The sequence below is a fragment of the Vigna unguiculata genome, chromosome 7 (assembly GCF_004118075.2).
Source record: "Vigna unguiculata cultivar IT97K-499-35 chromosome 7, ASM411807v1, whole genome shotgun sequence".
NCBI classification, from domain to species: Eukaryota; Viridiplantae; Streptophyta; class Magnoliopsida; order Fabales; family Fabaceae; genus Vigna; species Vigna unguiculata.
Window position 1 is genome coordinate 7,339,031 of NC_040285.1, and position 10,998 is coordinate 7,350,028.

Sequence of the window (10,998 nt, forward strand, 5' to 3'; positions counted from 1 at the left end):
ATTTGAAATCAATGAATTAGAGTACATGCACCAAACACCCCGTTGCTTAAATATTAAATTCAATTAAAAATCAAACTTTATTAAAGTCAAATGCTATCAGCACACAATTATATAGCTACTTCTAGGAACAATTTTAGTCAATCACTATTTTCATTTTCATTTTTAGAAAAATGTTATACATATATAATATTCCCAGCAATATCTGTTCGTAGCTTCTAGTCACAGCAAAAGGTTCTAGTTTTGGAGACGTGTTCATAACGAGATGCAAGTTGAACTTCAGATTTGTCGTCATGTATATGTAATTTGTTATCTGATTTTTTTCAATATCGGTTTTCAAATTGTCAACCATCTTCTACAAATTTCTAGCTACACCCGTATATGGGTTAAATATATTTTATCCCTTAATTTTTAGAAAATTTTAAAATTAATCCATTTCAAAATTTTAAATTAATTCAGTCTTTCATCTTTTAAAATATGTAGATTTAATTTCTTTAATCAAATTTTGTTAAGTTTATTTGATATTTCAAGCGTATTTTATAATAGTATTTGACTTAACATTAAAACAAAAATGTGTCAAACAATATAAATAACTCAAATGCAATTCTGAAATGCGTACGAAACATTAAATAAACCTAACAAAATTTAATTAAAAGGACTAAATCCAAGTATTTCAAAAAATAAATACTAAATTGATTCAAAATTTCGAAATGAACTCATTCCAAAATTTACTAAAAAGTTAAAAGATAAAAACATATTTAATCTTATATTATATTCATTTTGGAAATATGTATATTTTTAAGAAAAAGTTCTTTTTCTTTTCTTCTTCCATCCACCACGTCTGCATCGTTATCAATTACGTTTAAGTATATTTCAGGGCTGATCTGTAGCGTCATTTAATTTTTTTTTTTCGCATTATTTGTATGATTATTTTAGTGAATTTCTTAATTACATGAAAATTCAACCAAGTGCATGCAAGGAATACGTAGTTTCCGAGCAACTAAACTAAACTGTGTTCTGGTTTTGCATGACACTTCCAAGTGTATTATGTCCACATCAAATATTATATATATATATATATATATATATATATATATATATATATATATATATATATATATATATATTATCTTTTGATTACCTAAGCGAGATAGGTGAAGTTGCAAGTGTATGTTTAGAGGCTGACTAAGCCTAACTTGAAGCAAATGATAGGATAAATGAAACTTAGAAAATGATTATATATTTTGTTTGAAGTGTCTGTATAAGGTATAAGATTTAGATGTAGGCAAGGTATCTTTCCTTTGACTGAAATTAGAGTTAGAATATGTTTATAAACATTTCTTTTCCACAAATGATATAGGAGAGAGAAAAATATAAGAAAGAATAAAATAAAATAAGTTAAAAAATTATCTTATTGTTCTCCTCTTTAATCTATAAATGAATTTGTTTTTTTCTATACTAAAAAAATGAAATCATCTTATTTATATGATTGCAGGTTACATACTAATACTATAACATGAAATTAGAATAAAACAAGAATAGTTGTTGAAACCTAAGTATATAATTACTAATATCTATCATAATTCTCTTCTACAGCTATATATATATATATATATATATATATATATATATATATATATATATATATATATATTAGATGACTTATAGAGTTTTGTATTAAGTTTTAAACTTGGAAACCGCGTTTTGCAATATCAATTATTTTGTAATAAATTGTTAGGATTTTAAAGCAATAGAAATGTAGGAGAGGTCTCTTTAGAAGAATAAATCTTGTTCTTGAACAAAGCTATTAGAGGGAAAGAAAGACTTTTTGGAATAGGTAAGTCTATATGTTAGAAGAAGAATTTATTGGTAGAATATACCATGTCAAACTTGTCATAGAAACAATTTACTTCACAGATAATCTCTCTTGTAATGTGAAAATTGTAAAAAAAAACATATGACTTTATCAAACATGATGAAGAAAATTGATTTTAGACGCTTTTAATGGAAATTTGTTTTATATTTTTCTTAACTTATAAATCATAATGCAATTACTTGAAGAATCTTGTTGATACAAAAATAATAAAGTAACGTAAAAAGAGAGATAAAAAAACTAAATATTGAAGAACACACTTATAATTTATATTGGTTTGGATTCAATCCATCCTATATTCAATTCTTAACTTTTCTTCCTAAAAAAATAGTTTCCACTATCAACAAAAAGGTTTTACAAAGTTAACCAACAATTACAAATAAACTAAAGGATATACGCCTTAATCAACTACAGATAACAAAAATGATACATGTTTTGTTCACTTCTAAACCACTTCAAACATATATATCTTAACCTTATCTATTCTTTGACCATCTAAGAAGATGTTTGTCTCGTCAACTCTACAAAACAACAACCCATAAACACTACCGAAACACCTAACAATACAATTCAAACAACAAGTCTTGAACAACTCCAAACAACACAATAAAAAGAGTTTACCAAACTAGAAAGAATACTAGGACTTTGTAAAATCAACTCAACCTTTGTTTACTTTTAAAACTTTTGGTAGCACTTGAAAATTACGTGTATAGCGCAAAAAATATTAGTGTGATTTCATATATATGATTGCGAAAGTTGTATAAAAGATTTAAGGTGAATCTTTATTTATAAAGTTTTCAAACCAAGTATATTTATTTGTTATTGTAAAAGATAATCGATTATTTTATTCTAAAAACTTCTTAAAAGTACATTATTAGAAAATTTAGAAAATGAGTATTTAGTGTCCATCAAAAGTCGACACTAAATAGCTATTAGGTGTCAACTTTACATTTCGTGTGTATGTGATGCTAAAATCATGTACATTGTCTGTCATCGAAGGCTGACTCTAACTAGTGTTGGCTTAGTTAATGCTACTAATAAAGGAGAGGAAAAAAAGATAAATGAAGGATATGTATGTGGATAAAAAGATAAGTGTGAATGAAAGATACTAGTATGATGAGATTTCTAAATGAGAATGAAGAATATATATATATATATATATATATATATATATATATATATATATATATATATAAGAGAGAATAAATTTTTGAATGAGGAAATTTATCATCTTTAAATATTTAATATGAAGAACGCACACAAATTTGTAATATACTGACACTAATTTAAATAAATATAAAACTGAAAATAAATAAGATTTGAGTTGCTAATAAAAACTAACATTATTTATTTTAATTTTGTTTTTATAGTTAATGTTCATTTAGCCAACACTAACTTAAATAAATAAAATATTTAAAATATATAAGGTTAGCGAAAATTTTATTTATTTTTAATATTTATTTTAGTCTTTTCATAATTAACGTCTGCTTAATTCATGTTAATTTAAATAAATATAAATATTAAAATAAATAAGGTTAATGTCTATATAATAGTAATCTTATTAAGTTTGAATATTTATTTTAATTTATTTTTTATAGTTATTGTCAACTTAGCTTATGCTATAAGTTAAGTAAATATAAATATTAAACGTATATAACATTAACATATTTTAAGTCGATTTAATCTTATATAATTTTAATATTTATTTTAGTTACTTTTATAATTAACATTCGCTTAACCAACAATATCTTACATAAATATAAATATTAAAAATTGAAAACTAACTTAGCATACATTTATTTAATAAATATAACTTACATACATTTATTTAATACAAAAATTGAAAACTAATTTTATGTTTTCTTAACTTTTTTTTTTTTTGGTTTTAAAAGATTAACTTAGCATTGATTAATAGGACAATAACACAAGTATTTATTTACTAAAAACAGTTATAAATAATACTACTTAAATTAAAAGTAATATTCTGCATCATATTAGGGTCGACTAAGCATGAGCTAACAATGTCATAATTTGCCTTATGCCAATAGCCAACTTTATGTTTTGTTGTATTGACAGTTTAATCAAATATAGCAAAATCTAATAGATTTTCAACATTTTAAGTTTGTTTTTTTGTTTTAGAAAATTGTATTCCCCTTTCTAATGTAGGTTGTGGTATTGATTTTTAAAATCCTACTAAATACCTTGTGTGAAAGACACAAACATAACAAATAAAGCTAGTCATAAACATCTTCACAATTGTTAGAAGGAGTGATGATGCATTTGTTTTAGGTCACAACCGTTGTTCATTAATTGGTGAAATTTGTAACCCATGACTCCAAAATCAACACCACTCTTATCATCATAATCAACCTCTTCTACACCATCATCATCAACCTCACCTAAACCACAAACATCCTCTTCACCATCGCCAACTTCAACCTCTACGTCCTCAACAATAAAATCACTATCGCTAATTCTTCAAATTATGACCACATATTGGAATTCACTCCTTGCACATGCTCCAACTTCCTTTGTGATGGAAAATAGTTGCGAAACCCATCTCCTGCAAAAAAATAAATAAATAACAGGCCTAACAAATAAAACCACAAATAACAGTTAATCCCACATTCAACGAAAAGAAAAAAACACCAATTTTCACCACAACATAACCCTAAATGCAACGAATACAAGGAAACATTGACCTATCTTGTATTAGCCTTGCTCTTAACCACGCGATTCAACCTCTGTTCATGCTGCAAAGAACCCTTCCACCACTGTTCGTGACGCAAAGAACCCCTCCACCATGTTTGTGGCCCAAAGAACCCTTCCATATTTGTTCGTGATGCAAACAACCCCAATCTTTTGATTTCACAAAGAAACCCATCTTTTAGTATAAGCTTTCCATTTCAGGGTTTAATTTGACCATTGATTCAATTTCCTTAAAACAAATTCATTTTAATTAAAACTAGGGTAAACACAAACATGTATTTGAGTATGCATTTTTATATGTTTGATATTATATTAGTAGTTAATGATATTATAATGTTATTAAGTTAATAAATAAAATAAAATTATATTTATAAAAAAAAATTTAAAAAATATAAAAGATAACTATTAATAAATAGGAGAGAAAAAAAGAAAAAGATAAATAAATAGTTTTACAAAAACTTTTAAAAATAACTATTAAATTTTTAAAATTTAACAAATAATAATATTATAAAAGGTAAAATTAAAATTATGAAAACTGAAAAAAAAAATCTCTGTGTATATAGTTATAAATATTTAATACATTAAAACGTTAAGAAGCAGCGTTGCATTTAATAAAAAAATTTAATTTTCATTAAAAAAATTAAATTCAACATGTGGTACGTATGTGTCACTCTATCACACTCTACGTGTAAGAAGGACAAATGCTTAAGTTAAACATACTTTGTCACACGTAGAAAAAAATTTAACGCCATAAAAAGTAAGGAACTAAAATCATTATTTTTAAAGAGGCCAAACAAAACCAGTTGCAAATTTTTAGTGTAGTTGAGGGATAAAATAGTTAACAAAAATAAAGTTTAATTATCTATCAATTATTTTTTACATATTTTTTTCATGAATAAAAAATATATTTCTCCATTATTCATGAAAAATTGACATATTTCTCATAGAATATTTTCCATAAATACTTTTTATGAATAGTTATAAACTTTTCATGAATATAATGGTGAAAAACTTAAATATAATTAGGTAATATTTAGTTATAGAAATTACTATTCTTGGGAAATGGCAAAAGTCATTTCCTACAAGCATATTACACACAAATTATTTTACTCTGGGAAATTCTCGAGAAAAATACTTTAATTCATAGATTTTGAATGTTTCTTACCAATTTTGATGATAAGAAATTTTATTGTTTCTTGTAGTGTATAATTACACGATACAAATAAAATTCCCTTTTTTATTAGTCAATTTTTTCATTCATTTTTTATGTTCAATTTTGTTTTTTTAATTTACAAATTTTTCAAAGTCATTTACCCTTTTTTATATTTAAATTTAATTTATCTATATTTTAATAAAAAATAAATAAATATTAATATTACCGTTTATAATTTAACAAAAAACTAAATAATTAATTCACTAAATATTTATTTTTCTAAGAAATTATTTTTTTCAAATATTTATTTTTCTAATAAATTATTTCTTAAAATAATTAATTTTATAAATTATTATTTTTAAATAAAATCTAATGTAAAATAATTATTTTTCTAAACTATTGTTTTTTAAAATATATACTTTTCTAAAATATTATTAGCTTTATAAATTTTTATTTTTTTTAAACGTATATTTTAATTTTATTCTTAATATTTATTTTTAAACTGTTTATTTTTCAAAGTAATTATTCTTTGAATTTCCAAAATTTCCTTCCCTTCATCTTTAAAACAAAAAAAAAAAACAAAAAAATTAAACCAACTCATAATTCAATTCTTCAAGAACTGAATTAAAACTATAATTCTAACATAAAAACCATAAATCACATTCATAGTTTGGAGATACTAAGCATGTGAAATTATGATAAGTTTAGTCAATAATTTCAAATTTAAATTATGAATAAGTTTAGTCAATAAAACTTCTATCGAAGAGAAACAAATGAAAGGCTTCCATAAAAATACTTATAGAATCGAGAATGAAGTTTTTATTCTGTATATGTCAGATCATAAATTAGTAAAATCCTAAATGTTTCTAACTTTTTAACTTTTTAGAATGAAATAGGTACATAATTCCTATGAATAGGACCAGATCTTATTACGTGATATTTACATAAGATTCATCTTTCTCATTCTTAAGCAAGTTTTCGAGAGGACTTAATTGATCCATGATTTGTTCTGTTTTTTGTTTCCTTTTCATTTGTTTCGAGAGATATATTCATCAATCTCGATTCTTTTTCCATCGAGATGAAAAGATTCATGGATCATTTAAGCTCAACATCTCATTGTTTATTTATATTATAATCTTATTAAAATTTTATTTTTCTCTTATTATAGTCTTATTTGAATTATACTTTGCTTATTATAGACTCGATCGTCTGATACTAATACAAATCGTGAGTAAGATCATCTTTCCTCCTTTTAAACTTAATTTATCATAGTTTCAAGATTGGAAATCACTCGTAAAACCCATTAGTAAGTTCCCCTTCCATGAAACACAGCTACATATTGCAACTATTGAGATATAATACCAATACCCTACATGTATATATTTTTTTTTCTGTTTTGGGCATTTTTCTTGACAATAACAACAAAAGCACAATAACTCTAGAATATTATCTTCAATTGCAGTAGCTAATACCTTTTATTTTATAACATGGTTATGATATTCTGAGGGAACAGGACCATGGATATCCAACCTGTCAAGAGTTTATATTTGCAAGAAAAAATCTCTTCAATCTACCTTTTAATATGATATAGGATAGAATTATCAGTAACACAACTGTCATAAAAAAAGGATTAACAGAATCTTCCATAATTCAAATATGAATTTTTTCAACCAAAGAATAATGTATAAAGAAAGTCTTATACTGATATATTTCAATGTATGACATTTACACATAGGGTGAGATGGTTCATTCCATGAGGTCCTCTGTACTTACTTTGCTGTAGGCAAAAGGTTGTCTCTTGCAGCAGAGTTACCAGGTTTTCCTCTCAAATTTGACAGAACCAAATACAAGAATCCAGCAGAAAAGAAGCTTATAAACCAGGCATTGTTGTAGATGACAACAAAAGTGTTAGGAACTGAAGTTGCAAGTCCAATTTTCTGCAAGAAACCAGGAACCACAGGTAAAACTCCAATAACCAGGGCCAGAATAGCAGCTACATTAAACCCCCCAGAATACCAATATGCCCCATGAGGACTCTTTGAGTACAAGTCCTTCATGTTCAAATCAGTCTTCTGTATGATATAATAATCAGCCAGAACAATCCCTGCAATAGGACCCATCAAAGCAGAATATCCAACTAGCCAAGTGTAAACAAAGCTCTCACTAGACTGAAGAAGCCTCCAAGGTTGAAAAGCAATCCCAAGGAGTGCAGTGAGAAGAGCTCCTCTTGTAAAGGTGAACCATTTGGGGCTGAGATTCACCAGAGCATTTGCTGGTGCCACAACATTGGCTGCAATATTGGTGGTGATAATGGCTAGGCTTATACCAAAGATTGCAATGATCCTAGTTGTGAGGCCACCAATTTTACCAAGAAGTTGAATTGGGTCAGAAATGACTTCACCAAATATCACTTTTGTGGATGAGGTGACTGCTAGACCAACAAATGTGAATGCCCCCATAAAGATTGGAAGACCAATTTGACCAATAACTTGATCCTTCTGGCTCTTGGCATATCTTGTGAAATCAGGGATGTTTATAGCCACAGTGGCCCAAAAGCTTATATTGGCAGTGAGAGAAGGGAAGAACACAGACCAAAACTCTGATGCAGAGAGCTTGGAAGACAAAGAGAGCATGTGAGCAAAGCCACCAGCTTTGACACAAGACCAAATGAGAAGAGAAGAAGTGAGAGCAACCAATATTGGAGCTGAGTACTTCTCAAGCTTTCTGATGCCATCAATTCCTTTCCACACAAAGGCCAACTGAGCCACCCAAAAGACCAAGAAACAAGCAAACTCAAGAGGGGAAGTTCCAAGCCAAGGTAGAGGCTGGGACAATGAAGCTTCCTTAATGGACTTTGGCAAGAGAAGGAAAATTGCCTCCCCACCAATCCAAGACTCAATTCCATACCAACCACAACCAATTAGGGCTCTCAGAAGTGTGGGAATGTGAGCACCATGGATGCCAAAAGAGGACCTTACAAGAACTGGGAATGATATGCCATAACGTGTGCCTGCATGGCCAGTGAGAACCAGAGGAACCAAGAGCACCATGTTGGCTGCAACCACAGTTGCTATGCCCTGCCACCAAGCCATGCCAAGGTCAACCAGGCTACCTGCAAGGTAGTAAGAAGGGACACCCACAACCAGACCAACCCAGAAAGTGGCTATTTCAAAGCCAGAAAATGTCCTTTGAGTTGGTGCTGTTGGCTTCAGGTCTTCATTGGTGAGTGTGGGATCAGACTCAAACTCCAAATCAGGTAGTGACATGGAGTTTGAAGAGTTGGAAGATTTCATTGGTGAGAGTTTGAGTAAGGATTGTGAAAGAAGTGGTTTTTTGAGTTTTGAAGGAAAGAAAGTATGGTTGGGAGAAGAAGAAAAGGTTGGAGTTTTGGATAGTGGCAGTGGGGTGAGAAAAGGAGTAGTGGGGTGAGGAGGAAGATGAAGTGTTGAACTTAGACATTTAGATAATACCATGTTTTTGTGGAGATTGTGAACACAATGGTTTTGCTGCAGAATACAATGGTGTGATGGAGATGGATGATGAGTGGTGGGGAATGAATGACAAAATTCAACTTCTTTATTTTTTTATTTTTTATTGTGAACCAAAGAGTTCACGTGGATCTATGAGCTAAAAAACGATTTTATCTCAAATTATTGTGCAGATCATAATCTAAATGATAAATGCATAAACAGTATTTTATTGTGCTACTGAAGCTTCATAAATGAGTAAAAAAATACTTGTTGATTAGAGTTATGTTTGCTTAAGATCTTGCTACCGCTGGAGTAAATTAGTGGTTAAATGCAAAAAAATTTCTTCAAGCATAGTTATAATTTTTATAACTGCAAGATTGGCACTTTAAATACTCTTTAATTAAAAGAAAGAGTGCTAATTATGATTTCAAAAGTCAAAATTGAAAATGTTATGAAATTCAATGTGAGGGAGAATAAATTCAATTTTTTACGAGGATTATATTTGAAAAAGTTTATTTGGGTCTTTATTGTTGGATATATGTGTATGTAATTTATTTGGGTCATATTTTATATCATAATATTTTTTTTCAAAACTATAATTGAAACTTTCTCGATTCAGTGTGTATAATTGAAACTTTCACTATTGTTTGCGTTTAATATCTTTTAACAATAATGGTTGGCGTGTATAACTGAAATGTCCATGATTGTTTATTATAAAATAAGTTTGACATTATTTTTTAATTAATCAATCAATTATTAAACTAGTAGAAGACATGTGTAAATGAAAACCTCTATTATTAAGGGTGGCGTGACTCAAAAGACCCTTTTTTTTAAGGTATTGTGTTGGGCTTCAAAAAGCCCATTCTATTTACACATATTTTTTAAAAAAACACTGCCATTTTTGTTATTTATCCTTAAGTGTATTCCTTTTCAAACTCCCCAAAGTCGTATTAATGCTTATATTACCACAAATTTTTAATTAAAATTAATCTTTTTCTTCCCAATTAAACTAAAATAGATTCCACTCTCAGAATGTCATGTTCATTTCATTAAATTATTTGAATTTAATTTTAAAAAATAAACACATTTATAATTTATTTAATAGTGGATAAAATATTTAAAAAAAAACATTTATAAGATATTAAGAAAAAATTTGTAAGAAAAAATTTGTTTCAAAATTATAAGAGAAAAATATTCTAAAAATGACCTTTTAATTTAATTTAATTTTTTATTTTGAAATATTTTTTAAAAATTTCTATTTGTTAACATAAAAAGTAGTTTTAAAAATGACTATTTCAATTTTCATATTTCAAAAATTACTTTTCCAATCGAAAACAGATAAAAGAACGAGGTCTTTCTGATCAATGGAGATGACGTAGCATTGCATATTTATCTAGAATCATTTTCATTTTGATTTTATGTTAGGATCGTGTATTATGAAATTTTATACTATATTATATATTATATATTAAAGTTTATTTGTTATTTAGTATAATTAAATAATTTTTCAAATTAAAATAATTAGTTTATCAATGTTACCTTTTAAGTGATTATTTATTTAATTTAATCATATTTTTCAATTTAATTTTTTTAAACTTATTTATTTTTTTATTTCAAAATATTACCTGCAAAATAAATAAAACCTACCTACAATGAAATTATAAAAATTATTTATACTTTATTTTATAATCATAATAAAAACAATAATAATAATTTTATTATTTTTTATTATCATAAAAAATTAAATATATATGTACATGAATTTTCACTAGTTATATTTGTAACCTACTTCAATG

General features: G+C 26.9%; 1 protein-coding gene across 1 annotated transcript; it reads right to left on the reverse strand.

Moving 5' to 3' along the window:
• Window positions 1-7,351: 7,351 nt before the first annotated feature.
• On the reverse strand, window positions 7,352-9,275 carry LOC114192645 (purine-uracil permease NCS1). The gene has a single exon (XM_028082423.1). It carries the CDS (start codon window positions 9,203-9,205, stop codon window positions 7,502-7,504), a length of 1,704 nt encoding a protein of 567 aa, XP_027938224.1. The 5' UTR covers window positions 9,206-9,275; the 3' UTR covers window positions 7,352-7,501.
• Between the last annotated feature and the right edge of the window lie 1,723 nt (window positions 9,276-10,998).

Excerpts from the sequence above, each read along its gene's own strand:
- LOC114192645 (XM_028082423.1), bottom strand. The coding sequence starts at position 9,205 with ATGGTATTATCTAAATGTCTAAGTTCAACACTTCATCTTCCTCCTCAC.